General features: G+C 36.6%; 1 protein-coding gene across 1 annotated transcript in view; it reads right to left on the bottom strand.

Annotated features, from left to right (window-relative positions):
- ITSN1 (intersectin 1 (SH3 domain protein)) overlaps positions 1 to 20,653 on the bottom strand; it is a 196,230-nt gene that overhangs the window by 97,327 nt on the left and 78,250 nt on the right. Inside the window, exons 12-16 of the mRNA XM_011999125.1 lie at positions 19,133 to 19,395; positions 17,134 to 17,283; positions 16,902 to 17,042; positions 10,770 to 10,857; positions 10,178 to 10,317 (exon numbers count right to left, since the gene is read on the bottom strand). Coding sequence (XP_011854515.1) covers positions 10,178 to 10,317; positions 10,770 to 10,857; positions 16,902 to 17,042; positions 17,134 to 17,283; positions 19,133 to 19,395 — 782 coding nt within the window. The remainder of the gene's footprint in view (positions 1 to 10,177; positions 10,318 to 10,769; positions 10,858 to 16,901; positions 17,043 to 17,133; positions 17,284 to 19,132; positions 19,396 to 20,653) is intronic.

The raw sequence follows: 20,653 nt of genomic DNA, 5'->3' as shown, positions 1-20,653 counted from the left end.
AAAAGAGCATAAGCAAAATAACCCTGAGCTGAAATCAAATACAAAGGAGTAAGAAATGATGGAAGAGAAATAACATTTCAGTTTGATGTTCAGGAATCTGATTATATATTAAATAAAGAAAAGTCCTTATTTCATCCAGGAAAAAATGTATTTATGAGTGATATTCAAAATATTCAACAACAGGTACTGCACAACCAGAATGGACCCTGTCCATGATGTATCAACATACTATAATAGATAGCCCATAGGCCCAAATGAAGATTTTTCATTTTTCCCCAAGAATTACACTGCACATTTCCTTTCTATACTAGGCTCTTGTAACTGGATATGGATTTACAGATCACTGACTAGTAGATGCAGGTAAAGCTAGTAATACATTAGGAGGCACTATAAAATTGAAAAACGTGTAAGAAAAAGTGATTTTGAAGAATACAGAAAAAAAAACCCTACCTATGACACAGTTTCAAAAATAATTTTTAAATGTATCAAATACATAAAAAAGATGTTTAAATTTTTAAAAAACACTTCTTTTTGAGTTTAGCAGCATTTGAACCAATCTTAGGAACTGATTATGTCAATTGCACTTTCAAGTACCTCCAAGGAATGGAGCTTGCAGGAACCGTAAAAAATAGATGACAAATAAGCTAACAGAAGGCTCTGGCACCTTATGATCCAGATTTAAAGATGGCAAGGTTTTTCTATAATTTCCTTCGTCCAAGTCAAACACTGCTGAGATACACAGTTGTAAGGAAATCAACGTGCTGCCCAGAGGCAGGCATTCTGGGTCTCCTCTTTTCTTGGACTTAGGAGTTTACTATGGCATTAATCAAAATAGGCAGAGCATGGATGATTTCTAAGTTGATAAGCTTTTTAAAAAGTTGAACTTCCGAGAAGGCAATCTATAGAATGAAGAAATATACTCTTAAAAAAATGAGTGAATGGCTCTCCTTCCTTCGCCACAACGAAGTCCTTGCAGAACACCCAGTCCCTTCACACAGGGGAGCAGATGGCTACACTATTCTCTCATTCTTTTCCATACTATTAAAGAGACTCAAGTACTGTCACAGTTATTAAGAAGTATCCTTTTAACTCTTTCAGAAAAAAAAAACAAAGAGACAAACAAATCTGGTATCATTAAATTACGTATCTAGGAAATGAGCAAATTATTGGGGGAAATGGCTAAGGAAAATTTCATCACACTGAAAGTATCAACTTTTCCTGGTAGGCAAATTGATTAAAATGACTCTGCAAATTCTATTAAATCCACATGGAATTTGTCACAGTTATTTTGCTACAACAGAAAGAAAACAAACAAGAAATTACCACATATCAAAAGTCAGTATCTCACTTGGTTCTTCCTAAAATTAAGCGATTTTTTTTTCTATAACCAGTAACTCTTACAAAAACATGTTTCTTGGCTGGGAATTAATCTAGCAATATAGCACAGAGTATACAACTTTGATTTTTCTTTTATGAATTCTATTCAAGAGTGTGGTATGTTTTATACTAGGTAGAGTATGTAATAATTTGATATTATCTTCCAATAAAACATAATTACAGTACTTTCTTAAATAAGAAATTATTAAGTAGTCAAGAAATTTTAGCTGCATGTAACAAATACTTATGCAGGAAAAAATAAAACTATAAAATGTGTACTATATATACTATACACATATATTAAATATTAAAATAAGGTTTTTTGTTTTTTTTTTTTTGAGACGGAGTCTCGCTCTGTCGCCCAGGCTGGAGTGCAGTGGCCGGATCTCGGCTCACTGCAAGCACCGCCTCCCGGGTTCCCGCCATTCTCCTGCCTCAGCCTCCCGAGTAGCTGGGACTACAGGCGCCGCCACCTCGCCCGGCTAGTTTTTTTTTTTTTGTATTTTCTAGTAGAGATGAGGTTTCACCGTGTTAGCCAGGATGGTCTGGATCTCCTGACCTCGTGATCTGCCCATCTCGGCCTCCCAAAGTGCTGGGATTATAGGCTTGAGCCACCGCGCCCGGCCAAAATAAGGTTTTTTTTTTAAAATCACAAACAACTTATGCAGAATTACTAAGATACAGAATTTCTTAACCAGGTTCCATGAATGAGCTTCAGCCCTGTGGATACTAGTTGCACGCAGACTTGGGGAATATGGGCATTTTTCTAGTGGAGAAAGCTCACAGCTTTTATTAGTATCAAGGGGTCTTTGATCAAAAACAGCTCATGAACTACAATAAAAAAATTATTGGCATATCAAGATTCTGTTTTGTATTAGTTAAGATAAATGAAAATCAACTTGCTTTTAATTTTCTTCCCTAGACCAAAGAGGGAAAAGTCACTTATTTCCCCTAAAGAACTAAGTTATTTGAACCATAAAACATCTTTGGACATCCTATGGCACAGAGCCAAAGTATTTCAAAAGCAATCTGTTTGACAAATTGAATACCCAAGAAGATCCAACTATTTTTCCCCTGAGAAACGTGGCTCACGTTTACTGAACATGGTTGTTCTGCTGCTATGCTAAAAGGCACAGAATCACTTGATTTAATAACTGTGACTGTTTTTCCTTCATCTGGTCTTAGAGACACTCAAAAATACATGTATTATGTGAAACAATATTACTTGAAATATGAAGTAGCATGCACCTGAACAATATGTATAGGAGTCCTTTGAAGAGAAAAAATTAACTAGCAACAGGGGTCTATGAAAGGAGACTAGCAGTTAATGGAAATTTATTTGCTGATTTAGATTATTTAACTTTTTTGAAGGATTTTGCTTTTGGTTCGCCTCAGGATGTCTCTTGGAAATGAGACACAAAAACAAACATAACTTAATTACTTAAAATTCATGAGCTCAACAACATAAATCAAGATAAAATTACTTAGCTCACATATACCATTTATAATAATCTTCATACTGTTAATATTATATTGTTTATATTGACCTCACAAAAAAATGATGTAGCTACCAGCATCAGAAATTTCAGGTGTTTATCTATAATATCATATCCATAAAAAGTCCGAAGTATAAGTGCTTTTCTGTAAATAAACATTATTTCCTACCTAGGGATAATATGTAGTATACAATATCAAAATTTATAGAAGGCCTTTGGAGTTTTAAAATACATTAACTTTTTCAAATTAGGTGGTTGTGAAACAAATCAAGAGCTATTAAAGAAAGCCAGTTAACAAACCCCATGAGGTGAGAACTTGTGCCTGGATAGAAAATTTTGAAAAATAATGATTTCAGAACACAGAAAATATACCCAAATCAAGGTAAACTGATAGCCCATTTATCACAAAACTATAAATTTATTCATTCATTTAAAAAATGTATTTATTTAGAGACAGGGTCTCACTGTGTTGTCCAGGCTGGAGTATAGTGGCTATTCACAGGCACGATCATAGCCTTGAACGTCTGGCTTCATGTGATCCTCCCACCTCAGCCTCCAGAGATACATGCCATTGTACCAGGCTACGTTTATTCATTCTTGATGCATTAAAAGTAAGAAGACTACACAGAAAAAGATAGATATACTGATTGGTCATTTATTTATTTATTTATTTATTTGAGATGGATGGAGTCTTGCTCTGTTGCCCAAGCTGGAGTGCAGTGGCATGATCTCAGCTCTCTGCAACCTCTGCCTCCCAAGTTCAAGTGATTCTCCTGTTTCAGCCTTCCAAGTAGCTGGGATTACAGGTGCGTGCCACCACACCCAGACAATTTTTGTATTTTTAGTAGAGATGGGATTTTGTTATGTAGACCAGGATGGTCTCAAACTCCTGATCTCAAGTGATCCACTCACCTCGACCTCCCAACGTGCTGGGATCATAGGCATGAGCCACCACACCTGGCCTGATTATTTAAATTCTGAAATGGGATATAATGTTTGAACACATGTTCAAATATTTAAATTTGAAGTCGATATTTAACAAAATGATAAGACTATTTCCCATGGCACAAAATGGTAGTCAACATACCACAAGTGCTAAGGGAGACTGGAGCAAGGTGTATGTGTGGAAGGGTGGTGGGCGGAAGAGCTAGAAGCTCCTGTCCTCTCTGCAATAGCAATAGGTAATTAGACACCCTCCACCATGAGGCTTTGGGAAGTACCCTCGGAAAGTATTACCAGAAAGAGAAAACTGATTCCAGTTTGTCCTAAAAAATCTGAATTTCCCTCAAAGTGTCTGCTTTAGTTATAAAGCAATATTCCATTAAGAGAAGAAAGGATTTTTTCAAAAGACTGAGTTCTTCTTAACCCTTTCCCAAATTACCTTTTATTAAATTTTTACTACCTTAAAAAGAAAAAAACCCCACGCTATAACTAAAAAACTCAACCAACCAGCTTACTGGTATGGCACAGAATCTGACAGAATGAGAGTTAGAGAATTTTATTACTTCTATGCAGAAGAGGTCTTTTTCAAAGGATCATATATGTAAAAATAAAATTTTTGCTTGAACAAAATGAAAGAACCAAACAATACTAATTATGAGAAATCAACATTGCTGTTCGAATCCATACTGATTTCTCTTGCTGTCTCCGTGCCTCCTCTTTCTGAGTCTTTCTCCTTCCAATTGTTTCTCTTCACAAGCATTTTTTCCCCTGACTTCTTACTCTGTCCTGCAGTTCTTTCTCCAATTCTTTTCTTTTTTCCTCTCGTTGCTAAACATTTTGCCTTTCACTGCCTTCATAATGAATAAGCCTCCCATGAAAGCAAGTGTCTGAAACCAAGAGTATAAAGGCTTTAGTTAAGCAAACAACCTCATTTACTATAACTGGCCTTCTCATTTCAACATCGATTCAGTTCTTAGGAGCAATTTTTAGAACAGGTAGCATTATGGGGATAATTTATATTTCTAACAGCCTCTTGTGTCTAATTTTAGAAGCCTAAATTTCCCAAGTATACTAAGGAATTAAATCATAATTGTGAATTAGTCTTAAATACTCAAATTTTGCTAGAAAATAAAATGCTATAGACATTTGGAATAGTATACTGACCATAATATGTCTCCCATGATAGAAATATGCACATGACCCAAATAATAACGGAGCGCTTTCACATTTTTGCAGACAAGCTCAAATTCAATGATCTAAAATGCTTGTTAAAAAGACAAGACTACAGTATACAGTACCTTGTCCAGCTTGTAATTCAGTTTACACCACCATACACACATGCAACTCGTCAATAGGAAAGAATCAATCATACGCCACGATTAATAATAACTAATAATTAACTTTTATAAAGAAGGCTTAGTACTTCATGGTAAATGCTATCTTAGACACTGAGCACTCATCTGCGCAGGGGAAACTGAAGCACAGAGCTGGAGATGGTTCATCACTCTTAGTCTGAGAAAGATGTGCATTGCCTGAGTAGGGCATGGAGACCTTTAGAAAGAAGTCTAAGTGGATGACGCAGCCCAGGAGAACTGCCAGGCACTGCAACACTGCCTCCTCCATTGCCACTGACTGGAAGAAAGAAATGCTCAAATGTAAACGGCCATTCACATTAGGACTTGTCCAGTACACACTGACTAGACAGGAACCAACAAGGACTCAACTTTTCAACATGAAACATAAAATCTAGCCCCGTTGGGTGTTGGATTCTCCTTATTTGACCTCTTAAAGGAGCCTGGAAAACTACAAGCTGTACTCGGTGCTGCTGCTCCATGTTAGAGCTAAGACATTAAAATATGGAACATTAGGCTGTCAGTGCCAAGGAAAACTGCTACAATAACTACTGACATCACCAAGGTGAAGGTAAAGTCAGGTGCCACTGTCCCAAAAGTACTGGCAGTAATGTTAGTTAACACTTGTTTGAATCACAATTTTATACCTATAGGTAAGCACTGTGTGTAAGAAAAACAACTACCCTTTTGGTACACAGAGTCTCCAAAAAAGTTGAGAGTTTTAATTTTCGTGTAAACTGAAGTAAAAGTCATAGATAATAATTTTAAATGGTTGTTTCTAGAATGTGGATTTGACAAGACTACTGAACTGATTTCTTAATAAGGTATTTGTTATATATAGAACACATTTTAAAAGCAGAAATTTATGGTAAATAAATTTTATCCACTGAATTCAAACTATTTTAAGATGTACTAATTCATGCTAGCAATAATCACAATACAATTAATTATTCCTGATTAATTCACTGTTCAAATATTTCATCTGATAATCAAAAACCTAAAATTTCCCATGCATATCAAGGGCAGCATAAGTACAAAGGCTGCCAGTTGGGGAATTTGCAGCACAAGAGCTTCAATATTTCAGGGTGCTATCGTTTCTCTTCTCCCACCCTCTCCGTTTTTACAGACTTATTTACAACCCAAAAGCAAACTTTATTTGCTACAGTAAAATTCCTGTTTCCTTTCTCAAGTAATTATTGGTTTGGGTGGTAAATAGAAAGATATTTATGCCTTAGGATTTTTTTTGGAATATATAAATGTGACACCTACAAGGTAAATATCTATTAAAATGCATGGAAAAACAGCCTTTTTGGAAAACAAAAAATAAGCCTTCAATTTCCAAGGATTATGTAGAAACTTAAAGGCCCATGACTTTGAATGTGGAGCCATGTAACAGAAGACTACAATTAAAAGTATGCCTTATGTTTTCAATACGTTGCTTCCTATACAAAACAAATACCTATTAACCTGTAACTTTTTCGTCTTTAATTAACGCTTGGAGAATTTCTATCTGGGCTTATCAGATTTTGGGTAGGGAAGGGAGGAATGTAATTCTTCCTGAAGAAAACAGGAGAAATCCACAAAAGACAAATTAATCTGAGCAAGACATTCTAGAGGAAAGAACTAAATCAGATTGTATGTTAAAAGAAAAAGCAAGTATAAGTGTATTCAGTTTTTTGACTAAATACACTTCCTATACTTCCTAATAACTGTCTTATAACTCAGAATCTGGGCTGAACCAGGGTACGATTATTCCCTGTATTACCTTTATACCTAACAAACTGGACATAACTCTGAACATGCATCAAAGTAAGTGAATGACTTCTTGCAATTTACCCAAAATAGTGAGAATCAGTTTGTGTTAAATGTTATCCTCCTTTGTGGAGCCAGCCACTTAATATAGATGTAGTATCCTGATCAACTATTTTTAAAATTCTGTACTCTGTAAGGTACTCCTCCAGTGTTACTGTACTAATCTATAATGAGGGAATTGCATTTCCTTCTTCCAGGTGAACAATCTATGTGAACATGAAATACAAAAGAATCGGAAGCCCGAATTTCTCTTCTGTACTCTCCAGCTGGCTTCCTTTAAGGGAAGGAAGGTTTAGGATACAGCAAATTCACACCGCCAGGTTAGATGTGTGAAATGACACATCCCAGGAAGGTAGAAGTAATTTTTGCATCATCAGTGTGGATGCTCTAAAGGCACTGCTGATCAAGAGGGACACTGAAGAAATTCCAAGGGTCAGGAGGCTGGCTCTGCCTGGTCTATCTCATCATCCAAGAAAACACAGTTGCTAACGGACACATGCTCTAAGGTTAGAAAAAAAGTACTTCATTTTCCAGTGTGGCTACAACAAAGAAAAGTGGGCAAATGACACTTAAGAGACTAAATGATAAATCCATCTCTGAGTTGTCTCAATCAAATTCTATAAATCTTTTGATTCTCCAATTTAACTGTTTGCTTTGGCTTTACCAGGTTTGAGAGGAATACTAGAGATAATAAACGTAACACAACATATTAACTAAGTCCTCCAAATGCGTGTTAAATAACAAAACAATATAGTTATACTGACCTGTGATTTGTTTATTGTTTTGTTTGTTTGTTTTTTGAGACAGGGTCTTACTCTGTTGCCTGGGCTGGAGTACAGTGGCACAATCATGGCTCACTGCAGCCCCGACCTCCCAGATTCTAGTGATTCTCTGACCTCAGCTTCCCAAGTAGCTGGGACTACAGGCACACGCCACCATACCCTACTAATTTTGGTATTTTTTTTTTCTTTCTTTCTTTCTTTTTTTTTAGTAGAGACAGAGTTTCACCCTTTTGCCCAGGCTGGTCTTGAATTCCTGAGCTCAAGTGATCCACCTGCCTCCCAAAGTGGTGGGATTACAGGCACACGCCACTGCACCTGGCCTGACCTGTGATTTTTAAACTCATCTTATTAATTTAAATTTAAAGTTAATAAGAGAAAGCCAAAATTAAAATTAAAAAACAAGAAGAAATATTCTTATTTAAAAATAAGTATATTTGGAAAAAGGGCTAGTGGAAAGGGGGGCTAAAATTAGCCTTTATGTAAGAAACTCTGTGATGCTGAAAGCAGCCATAGTCAATTAAACAAAGCAGGGGTGACTCACCACATATTAAGGGTGTTCTCTTTAGTAATGACAACAGCAATTCAATCACCAAAATTATTTAATCTACAGATCTTCTAGACATTTATCAAAAGTCTCACTAGAGTATCATTTTCTAATACCTGAACTTTGTTTTGGGGAGTCAAATTTCTAGAAAAAGAATCTTAATGTGAAGGCACAAATCTGGACTACTACCTGGGTTCAGAAGATAGTTTAATATTTAACAGTTTATATCCCAAGAGACTATTAAAAAGCAATGTAGGTTTTGCAACAGTGCTATTTTCTTTTTTTTGCTTATAAAAGAGACAAGTGACAATGAAAGTTAATGTGAGCGTATTTTAATTGAACTTAATCTTTTTTGTTTTTTTGTTTTTAATTGTACTTATTCTTGAGATGGTTAATTTATAGCTGTATTTCCAATACTGACATACCACACATAATCATATATGCATGAATATAGAACATATATAGTGTACACACATACACACACTGTGTAAGCACGAAAGCAAAGTGAAGAAAAACACTAAGTTGGCTCAAATAATATTTCCCCTAAGAGCACTTTCCTGGAATTGTACAATTGAGAAAAGATCATTACCTAATACTCTGAAAGAACAGCACACATACCTCAAACTCAGATGTCTAGACAATTTGGCCTAAAATCTCAATCCAAAGGTCAACTATTATAAAAGTTTCAAATATGATTTCTAATTTTTAATTTTATTTTTAGAATTAAAGAATAGGAGTTTTAGTTCTTCCTACTGTCAAAAGCTGAATTGGCCAGAGTCAAGTATAAAGAATTTTAAGTTAGATAAGGAAAACAAATATTTAGAGGGGAAAAAAGTGTAACATCCAATTTCTTATAAGAATAACAAAAACGTTAATATCTACATACATCTAAAGTAGTATATGACTGTTTATAAGAAATAAACTGTGTTGTGATTTTAAGAATTAACATTCTTTTTTTTCTTTTTTTTTTTTTTTTGAGATGGAGTCTCGCTCTGTCACCTAGGCTGGAGTGCAGTGGCGTGATCTCGGCTCACTGCAAGTTCCACCTCCCGGGTTCACGCCATTCTCCTGCCTCAGCCTCTCGAGTAGCTGGGACTATAGGCGCCCGCCACCACGCCTGGCTAATTTTTTTTGTATTTTTAGTAGAGATGGGGTTTCACTGTGTTAGCTAGGATGGTCTCCATCTCCTGACCTCGTGATCCACCCACCTTGGCCTCCCAAAGTGCTGGGATTACAGGTGTGAGCCACCACGCCCAGCCAATAATTAACATTCTTAAGATGATACAGTTGTAAAGTTAAATCAGAAACACCAAATCTGAAAGAGGCTGTGATCTAACCATTTTACATTTCCTCAGAGTTTTGGCATTTTCCCAATTTTACTGTGCAAATGTGACAAAACCATACACCACTTCTGCCACAAGAGACAAAAGCAATTACTCCACTAAAACAGTAAGATTTAAAAATGTGAGGTAACAAAATAAAGATCTACATTTAAGCGCAATGAAGATAAGAAGTGGCAGAAAAATTCTTAGTTTTAAAAAAGAAAACAATCCCTTTTAATAGTATTCAAAGAACATAAGAAAGATAAAGCTTTTGGAATCAACTTGATGTGATTGCAAACAGACAAAAGAATGGAGATGTGTCAAAATATGATTCAGGTTAAAAATAGATGTCATGCTGGGGCCACTCATTGAGCCCTAATTTATAGATGCCAAATTCATTTTTGTATTTTCAAGGAGAAAAGTGCAATTTAGATTGCCTCACAATGGCATAATAAATTTTTCTGCCTGAGATTAAATAGCAACTAATCATTTGGACAGTTAAAAAAATTAAAGGGTAGGACACACATGTAGGCACACATAAAAGAGTTACCTTCAGCTGATTATTGAAAATATCAATCTCCTGTAGTTTTGATCTAGTTTCTTTCTCCACTTCATCCAGTTGGTCTCGTAGCTGCTGCCGAGCTAGTTCTTTTGCTTCTAAGGCTCTTTTAAGTGTAACAAGTGAATCTCCTATTTTAGAAAAACATTGCAAAGATAAGAAAAACTTTAATTTGCAGTGAGGAAAATGTTTTTTAATGTTCTCATTTCACTTAAGGAAATTCTTGCTGGTTATAAAATAAGAGAAGGCCAGGCACGGTGGCCTATGCCTATAATCCCAGCACTTTGGGAGACCAAAGTGGGCAGATCACCTGGGGTCAGGAGTTCAAGACCAGCCTGGCCAATACAGTGAAACCCCATCTCTGCTAAAAATACAAAAACTAGCTGGATATGGTGGCATGCACCTGTAGTCCCAGCTACTTGGGAGGCTGAGGCGAGAGAATCTTGAACCCGTGAGGCGGAGGTTACAGTGGGTCGAGATTGCACCATGGCACTCTAGTGGTGTGCCTGGGGGACAGAGCGAGACTCCATCTCAAAAAAAGAAAGAAAAAAGTAAAGGTCAACTTTAAAAATAAAACACCTACTGTGCAAACTGTTCTGCTGAACTTGTTTTAATTGGTCATTGAGTATCTGTTTTTCTGGAATAAGTCTTCCAAGCATTTGCTGAGATTCCTGGGAAGGAAGGAGGAAAACAGTAATGAATGACAGGGAAGGCTACCATGTCTACATTAAGATCCAGGCAGAGCTTAAGTCAGTTTTCTCAGACTCTTCCCAAATCCTGTACGGTGAAGCTGCATTTAATCATTAGCTAAGTGAGGCTCCTGCTTTCTTGCTAATAAATTTACTGTTTGCCAAATGCTTTTCCCTAAAATAAAGTTAAGACAGCTATAGCTTCCCTGATATTTCTTATATTTTTGTTGACTTACTGGATATTTATAAGCTTCAAAAAATGTACATTAAGTACCACTCCACAGAGATAAATTGAAGTAATGATCTTCCAATGGCACCGGGATCAAATGCAAATGCAGTGATCCTACTGTTTGTAAACTAACTCAGGGGTCTAAACAGGAGTTATCTTATTACTCTGTCCTGAACTTTGATACTTACTAAGGCTGAACTTAGGTTTACCATATACCTGAAGTTGGAAACAGAAATCAAAGATTTTTAACAACTAGAATCTTAGCTGCTGTATATATTTTTCCACCACACTGGGTGGAATTTTAAACAGGTACACAAAAGTTTTGAAGCAACTATTTTTTAACTGACACAAGAAAAAAGTTGAGCCACACTGCACAGGCTGTTTGGAATTTTTGTGGTTAACTTGCCAAGCATAGTATTTGCTTAAATTTAGCTTAAAATATCCTGTATAGTTTCTGCACATTTCAGTAAATGGCAGCCTTCCCAGGTTATAATAAAGAATATTTGACTCTTATTTTTACCTTGATAAAAAATGAGCTCTATGTATTGACTTTTTCTTTGAAAAACTAAAAACGCCTTAATTAAAATTTTTCATCAGAAGCTAAAAACCAGTCCAATTTGGAATAACTACCTTTAGATACAGACTGGTTTACGTGGAATAAATCTCTGTGTAATGTATGTCTAAATGGTAGACAGAGTTAACTCAACAGCAAGAATTTAGAAGCATCTTCTCCTATGAATAATCCATAACAGAAAAAAAAATCTTGATAAAACAGAATACACGTATCAGATCTGACTTATCTCCAAAGCAAGTATCTGCTAATCCCTGTACAGAAAGGGAACCAATATCTCATTACCTACTACATACTTTTCTTTCTTCAAAGAATGTTTTATTTTTTACTTCATTACATTTTGGGGAATCCTGATTTTTATCATATTATCAATAAGTGAACATTCTAAGCATCAATCTTAAATAATAAAAATTGTACTTGGTCATATAGTATTAGGTGATAATACTTAGATAGATAAACCCATGGCCTTCATCCTTAAATTTTCCAGGAGAATATTTTATGGAACTTCACCTCAAGAGTTAATGAAAGCCACTTAAAGAGAGTTAACACATAGAAAAATATACTTAGGCCAAGGTGGGCGGATCACCTGAGGTCAGGAGTTGGAGAACAGCCTGGCCAACATGGTGAAACCCCATCTCTACAAAAAATAGAAAAATCAGCCGGGTGTGGTGGCGCTTGCCTGTAATCACAGCTACTGGGGAGGTTGAGGAAGGAGAATCACTTGAACTCGGGAGGCGGAGGTTGCAGTGAGCCGAGATTGCGCCACTGCATTCCAGCCTGGGCAACAGTGAGACTTTGTCTCAAAAAAAAAAAAAAAAAAAAAAAATATATATATATATATTTGAGACAAAGAAAAAGGTGCATGCATTTTGTAATATTTTACAATAATTTCCAGCAATCAACTTCTGATACTTTTTACTTTACAAATCTCAAATTTCAAATGTATAAGAACATTCTTAGGACTTCAAAGTACATGAAACAATAACTGAACAGAACAGAAATGAAAGGAAAATGGACAAATCCACAATGACCAGGATTTCAGTGTTCCACTCTCAGTAGCTAATAAAAGTAGTCACAAAATCAGTCAAGACATAGGAGACTTGAAGACCACCATGAATCAACTTGATCTAACTGACATTTAGGGGACACTCTACAAAACTGTAACAGTATGCACATTCTCTTCAAGCGCCCATAGAATATTCCCCAAGACAGATCATATGCTGAGCCATAAATCTCAATAAATGTGAAAGAATTCGAATAAATTACAAAGAAAATTTTAAAAAGATTTTGAATTGAATATGAAAATGCAACATTTTAAAACTTTGTGGGATATGGCAATTTCAGTGTTTAGATGGAAATTTAAAGCTTAAAATGTTTGTATCAAAAATGAAGAAAGGTCCAAAATCAATTATCTAAACTTCCTCCTTATGAAGCCTGACAAAAGAAAATTAAACCCCAAATAAGTAATTGGAAGAAACAAGAGAAAAAGAGCATAAATAAATAAAACAGAAAACAGACATACCACAGAGAAAAACAATAAAGCCAAGAGCTTATTTAAAAAAAAAAAATCAATAAAGCCAAGAACTTATTTTTTAAAAATCAACAAACTCCAGATAGACTGATCAAGAAAAGAAGGGAGAGAGAGACAGTAGGAGAAAGGAGAGAAGGGATTAGGAAGGAAAAGGAGGAGGAAGCTGGAAGACAGAGTGAGATGACACAAATCACCAATATCAGGAAAGAAAGAAGGGACATCACTACAGATACTACAGACTTGCATACAGTAAGAGAATGCTAGAAACAACTTTATACAAATAAATGTAGTAATTTAGATAATATAAACAAATTCATTGACAGATACAAATAATCAAAACAGATTCAAGGAGAAAAAGAAAATCAGAATAGCCCTATACCTACTGAATAAATTTTATAATTAAGTCTTACCACAAAGAAAATTCCAGGTCCAGAGGGCTTCACTGGTGAATGCCACCAAAATTTAAAGAAGAAATGCTATTTCAACACAAACATTTTTAGAAAACAGAGGAGGAAGGAATACTTTCCAACTCATTTTCTTAGGCCAGCATTACCCTGATATCAAAACTAGACAAGAATATTAGAAGAAAACTAAAAACCAATTATCTCTGTTGAATTGAATTCAATAGATTTAAAAAGATCCTCAAAAAAAAAAAAAAAAAACCGGGAAATGGAATGTAGTGAAATATTTTAATAAAGGGTAATATACCATGATCAAAAGTGGTTTATCCCAAGAACAGAAGGCTGATTTAACATTCAAATGGCAATCCATGTATTTCGTCGTATTAACAAAATAAGAAAGAAAAAACATAATACTTAATAGATGCGGGAAAAAACATATGATCTAATTCAACACCCGTTCATCATAAAAACCCTCAGCATAAAGGGAAGTCCATCAACCTGATAAAAGGCATTTACAAGAACCCTGGTTAACACTATACTCAATGGTGAGAGAGCTTTCCTTCATCGAGAGGGAACAAGGCTCTTCCCACTTCTATCCAATATAGTATGGGAGGTTCTGGTCAACAAAGTAAGATACACAAAGAAAGTTAGTTAAGCAATCATAGATATAAGGTCAATATACAAAAATAAGTTCTATTTCCATATACTGGCACCAAACAACTGGAAACTAAAATAAAAATATGCAATATACGATAGCATCGAAAGCCACAAAATACTCAGGGATAAACTTTACAAAGTATATATACAAGACTTAGACACGGCAAACTACAAAACATTGCTGAGTGAAATTTATAACAACCTAAACAGAGATTTATGCCATAGATTTACTATTGCTAAGATGCCAAATCTTCCCAAATTGACTTATAAATTCAATGGAATTCCAACAAAATTCCAAGCATGTCTGGTAAGCTGATTCTAAAATGTACATAGAAATGTTAAGGACCTAGAATAACCAAAAACAATTCTGAAAAAAGAAGAACAATAACAGAGAATTCGTATCACCTGACTTCAAAAATTAGGTATCGACAGAGTGACATACTGGTAAAGGACAGACAGATCTAAAGAACAGAATAGAGTCCAGAATAGACCATTACAAATATGTTTAACCGATTTTCAACAAGCTACCAAGGTAACTCAATGGGAGAAAAGACAGTGTTTTTAATAAATCGTGTTATAACAACTGTGTATCAGTATGTAAAAAAAAAAAAACCTCAACCTTTACCCTATATGCAAAAATCAACTTGAAATAGCTCATAGACCTAAACATATAAGATACAACTATGAAACTTAAAATTTTAAAGTTTTTTTGCAATTTATAAAAACTTAAAACTAATTTTTTTTAAACCCCAAAAACTTCTAGAAGAAAATAAAATATCTGCAATCATGGGGTAGTCAAAGATTTCTTAGATAGAACATAAAAAGCATGAACACCAAAAGAAAAAAAATGGTAAACTGAACTTTATCAAAATTTAAATCTTCTGCCCTTTAAAAAATGCCATTACAAAAATTAAACCCAAGCCAGATTGGGAGAAAATATTTGCAAAACATGTATCTGACAAATGACTTGTTAAGAATATAAAAAGAACTTTTACAAATAAATAGTAAGACAAACAGCCCAATAAAAAATGGGCAAAAGATTTGTTCAGACACTTCAACAAAGATATACAGTAAAAGATACTCGCCAATAAACATGTAAGATGATTCCCAACATCATTAGCCTTCAGGGAAATACAAATTAAATGATCAGAATGTAAAATGGTACAAACTCTGTGCAGTTTGACAGTTCTCTTGCTTTTCTTTCTCTTCTCTCTTTTTTTTTTTTTTGAACAGGGTCTCAGTCTGTGGCCCAGGCTGTCAGTGGCTCAATCATAGCTCACTGCATCCTCCATCCCTTGGGCTCAAGTGGTCCTCCTGCCTCAGGCAGGTACTACAGGTGAATGCCCCCATGCCAGCTAATTTTTAAATTTTTTTAATGTAGAGATGTTGGCCAGGCTGGTCTCAAATTCCTGGGCTCAAGCAATCCTCCTACCTTGCCCTCTCAAAGTATTGGGTTTACAGGTGTGAGCCACTGTGCCTGGCCTGACAGTTTCTTATGGGGTTAAATATATACTTATATGACATGGTAGTTCCGTTCCTAAAAATTTACCCAAGAGAAATAAACCATTTCCGCATAAAGACTTGTACATAAATGCTCACTGCAGTTTTATTCATAAAAGTTCCAAACTGGAAAGAACCTGAATATCAACCAATAGGTGAATGAACATATAAGGAAACACTACTCTGTGATGAAAAGAAACAAAGGAGTCATTCACTCAATAACATGGATATATCTCAAAAACATCATGCTGAGAAAAAGTCTGACATAAAAGAGTCACAGACAAATATGATCATCTGCAGGCAACATGTACATGAATTTGATGTTCAACACTTGGTACCAAACCAGGTTATATTATAACAACTTTGGACAGGGTTTAAAATGAAGACAGAACTACTAATAGTGCTCTGTGCATCTCCAACTATTTACTATACGTATAGCTCTCATATGACCCCCCTAAAATACTTAAGTATACTTATTTATTATAATTATCGCAGTAAAGCCAAAGTCCTGTTGGTGGACTACAGGTTCTGTGTGATCCAGCTCCCACCTGCTCTAACCAGTAGTCTCCTTGCTGTAACTGGCATCTCAAGAGTCCTGCCATGGCCTCAGGACTTTGGCACTGCTATTTCTCTGCCTAGATCTTGCTCTACCAGATACCCACATGGCTTAGCCTATCATTAATTTCAAGTCTCTGCTCAAATGTCACCATCCAGAAAGACCTGTCTTGGCTACCTTAGTTAAAATCACAACCTTTCTTATCCCTAGGACTCTCTATTCCCTTCCCTACTCACTCTCCCTAGCACTTTTCATCTTCTAATACAGTACATACTTTATTTTGTTAGTCTCTGTTCCTCCTGCAAACAGAGAGGGTAAGCTCCCAGAAGACAGAGTGTCTGTCCCTGCTGTAGCCTCAGAAACTGCAAAAGCATCTGGCCCAAAGCAGTGCTCAATAAACATTTGCTGAGTCTGTCTCCTTGACAGGCTACTTTTCACACAAGGACCCTGTCTACTTCATTTTTGCTTCCCAGTGCCTAATACAAGATAGTTGCTTAATGTTTACTGAATAAATAAGTAAATGAAATGAATTCGAGAAAAGGATGCCAGTTTAATAGCATTTAAGAGGCATATTTCCTCACCTGTAATTGTTGCTGTAGATGGGTGATTTCGGCAATTCTCAACTCTCTAGATTTGTTTGTGCTCTCAATTTCTTGCCTTTGGGTGGTCAATCGACATCTGATATCTTGAAGTTTCCCTTCTAGTTGATGCTTTTTATCATTCTTGAACAAATGAAAGAGTAATAAAAAATTACTACTGTTTTTAATGGTTCCATCTTAGTATATTTCCTAAGTATAACCAAACTTCACTCACTAGAGCTTCTAATTCAAATTCCAATGTCTTTTTCTTTGCTTTCAGTACAACTATGTCCTCTTGTTCTTTGTTTCTTTGATTTAGTAGTTCTTGCCTTCGATTCCGTTCCCACTCAAGTTGTCGTTGCCTTTCAAGTTCCCGTTTTGCAGCCTGTGACATTTACAAAGAGACAAATTACTGATTTTTCAGTTCTTACACCACACAATGTCTCTTCACAAAAGTGACATCTAGTAAGTCCTTCCTTTTAGGGAGTAAATAATAAACATTACAAGAAATCACATTACAAACCAAAAAATAACTTATAAAAATACGGTATTCCTTCTATGGGAATAAAGGGAATATACAGAACTGGCTATTATATTTATGTAATATTATATTTATGTAAGATGACAGGATCATTTCCCCATTAGAATTCCATTCTTTATGCCTTCAAGAATGCTTGATGTACTAACTAAAAGTGCTCCTTCTTACTTACTGACACGCCAAGAAGGAAAATTTCTTTATGCAGTAAAATCAAACTAAAACACCCCTGAACAAAAACAAACAAAAGTTGATTTTACTCCACCAAAAGAGAAATTATTATTTAACTCCAGCCTGGGCGACAGAGTGAGACTCTGTCTCAAAAAAAAAGGAGTTATGGCTATAAGTTTCGTTTCTTTCTTTTTTTTGAGACAGGGTCTTGCTCTGTCACCCCGGCTGGAATGCAGTGGCCCTCCAACTACTGGCCTCAAGTGAGCATCCCTCCTCAGCCTCCCAAAGTGCTGGGATTACAGGCTTGAGGCACGGCACTCAGGCTATTTTTTTATATCGAAAAATTCCTCATTTTTATCTTCCATTCACATGAGACAATTATGTGTTGCTTCTGCAGTAATGTACTAAAATTGGAAAGAGAGACAAGATCGGCTTAGTCCCTTTCCAGGTATGGTGCTAAATTTATGAAGACTTCCATAGAATATAGGGAGGATGTCCCACACATATTTTTAAAAGAGTTTAAAAAGAAGGTTGCACAGGCCGGGCGCAGTGGCTCATGCCTGTAATCCCAGCACTTTGGGAGGCTGAGGCGGGCGGATCACCTGAGGTCAGGAGTTCGAGATCAGCCTAACCAACATGGTGAAACCTAATCTCTACCAAAAATATGAAATATTAGCTGGGTGTTGTGGTGGGCACCTGTAATCCCAGCTACTCAGGAGGCTGAGGCAGGAGAATCGCTTGAACCCAGGAGGCAGAGGTTGCAGTAAGCTGAGATCACGCCACTGCACTCCAGCCTGGAAGTGACAGAGTGAGACTCTGTCTCAAACAAACAAACAAACAAACAAAAGGAAGGTTGAAGAACAATGTAATTGGTATGACACTATTACAGTGGTTTTTTAAAAAATTGCACAACCTTATACTCTCCACCATATAAACCTTTATATTTTTATATAGGTGTATACAGAGAAAACAGTCTGGAAAAACACGTAACTGGTATCAGTGGTTTGTTACAAAATTGTATCATCAAAAACTTGTACATTAATGTTCATAACAGCATTGTTTATAACAGCCACAATGACCATCAACTGCTGAATGAATTAAAAAACATGGTATACCCACATAATAAAATATTACTCAGCCATAAACAGGAATAAAGGACTGATTCATTTTACAATGTGGATAAAACTTGAAAACATCATGCTAAATGAAAGCCAGAAACAAAAGTCCATATATTGATGATTCCATTTATAAAAAATGTCCTGAATAGGTAAACCTAGAAAGACAGAAAGTAAATTAATGATAGACAGGAGCTGGAGGGAGAAAGAAATGGGGAGTAGCTGCTTAATGGGTAAGGAGCTGGAGTGATGAAAATGTTCTGGAATAAGGGATGATGGCTGCACAACTTTGGGAATATACTAAAACTACTGAACTGTAAAAAGACAAAGATGGCATGAATAGATCACTTGGATAATTCTGAAAGGGGGTAATTGCACACTAACTCGGGGTGGCTCCACTCTCGCCTGCTTACCTCTCGCCTCTCAATTTCCTTTCTCCTTTCCTCCTCTCTCTGCCGTTCTAGCTCCCGCTGCTTTTCCAGTTGCTTCTCCAGTTCCAGTTGTCTTTTGCGCTCTTGCTCCTGGCGCTCACGCTCCTTCCTCTCCTGCTCTGCCCGCTCCAGCTGGGCCAGGCGCTCCTGCTCTTTGCGCTGCTGCTCCAGGAGAGCTTGCCTTCGTTTCTCCAGTTCCAGGTTGCCACGTTCAAAGTTCTCCCTCTTCTTATCTTCAAACGTTACTTCAGACAAGGAACACAGCAACTATGAAAGCTCATGATTTTCAACATACTCTTTTCAAAGGAAAACTTACCAGTGTATTTGAAACTTGTAGTACAAACCCAAACTCAGAACTCCCTAAGCTTCTGTGTCCTTGTTAATGAGCACAATAAAAACCCCCTTTGCCTAACCTCTCTGCTTGTATCTTCTCCTCCACGCCAAACACTGTTTCTAAAAGACCCTTATCTAGCAGTTCTACATCACTACCCAGACTCCTTTCCTTCCCTGTTACTCCATCCTTTCCCTTCTTCCCATGAGCTTGCCTTAGGAATTAGCCCCCTCTCTTCTGGACCATGAGTCTCTGCCTCTCTCCCTCTTTCCCCTTGTCTTATAACTGTGCTGATGAGTCCTGTATTCTAACAAGATTTCTCAAAGCAGAGCTAAAGGTGAGCTTTTCACACTGAAGAACAAGCTGTGTCCTTATCCCTATAGAGATCACAGTCAGTCAACAATTTTTTCTAACCCATTATTCAGTTTCCTTCTTTGATACATCAATTATAAATTTAGAATGATTACTCGGTTCTATCATTTTTTCTCCAATACTTTGTTTATGTCCATTTTATTTCTACATTTTCTACAAACCCATCATCCGCGTCCCTTACTATCCTCAGCAGTGCCTATTTCATTTCTGTGTTGGCCTCACACAATTCTCCTTGGTACCAACCCCAGCCAGGGGAGTGTTCATTGCCACCCTGTGCAGCATGCCAGTCCCTGGTCCACGTCTAAGAACCATCACTTCTCACTCTGCCTTGAGATCTGCAGCTGTGAGCATCCTTCTTTGGTTTCTTCCCACATTCCTGTTTGGACTTCACTGCTTTAGATAGACTTCCTTCACATACTGTAGTCAGCGATTAGAGATGAAAGAGGGCAAGTATGTATTGGTTTCCTTGCTCACCTTTGGTAATTTCAGAGGAAACGGTGTCCTCTATTCTGATACTTAAAGTTCAAAGTCCTGGCTGGGTGCAGTGGCTCACACCTGTAATCCCAGCACTTTGGGAGGCTGAGGTGGGCAGATCACCTGAGGTCAGGAGTTTGGGACCAGCCTGGCCAACATGGTGAAACCCTGTCTCTACTAAAAATACAAAAAAATTAGCCGGGTATGGTGGCAGGCACCTATAATCCCAGCTACTTGGGAGGCTGAGACAGGAGAATCGCTTAAAGCTGGGAGGCAGAGGTTACAGTGAGCCAAGATTGTGCCACTGCACTCCAGCCTGGGTGACA

This window comes from Mandrillus leucophaeus, unplaced genomic scaffold (assembly GCF_000951045.1).
Source record: "Mandrillus leucophaeus isolate KB7577 unplaced genomic scaffold, Mleu.le_1.0 Scaffold582, whole genome shotgun sequence".
NCBI lineage: Eukaryota > Metazoa > Chordata > Mammalia > Primates > Cercopithecidae > Mandrillus > Mandrillus leucophaeus.
The sequence above is the reverse complement of the archived record's forward strand: the minus strand, read 5'-3'. Positions and strand labels throughout refer to the sequence as shown.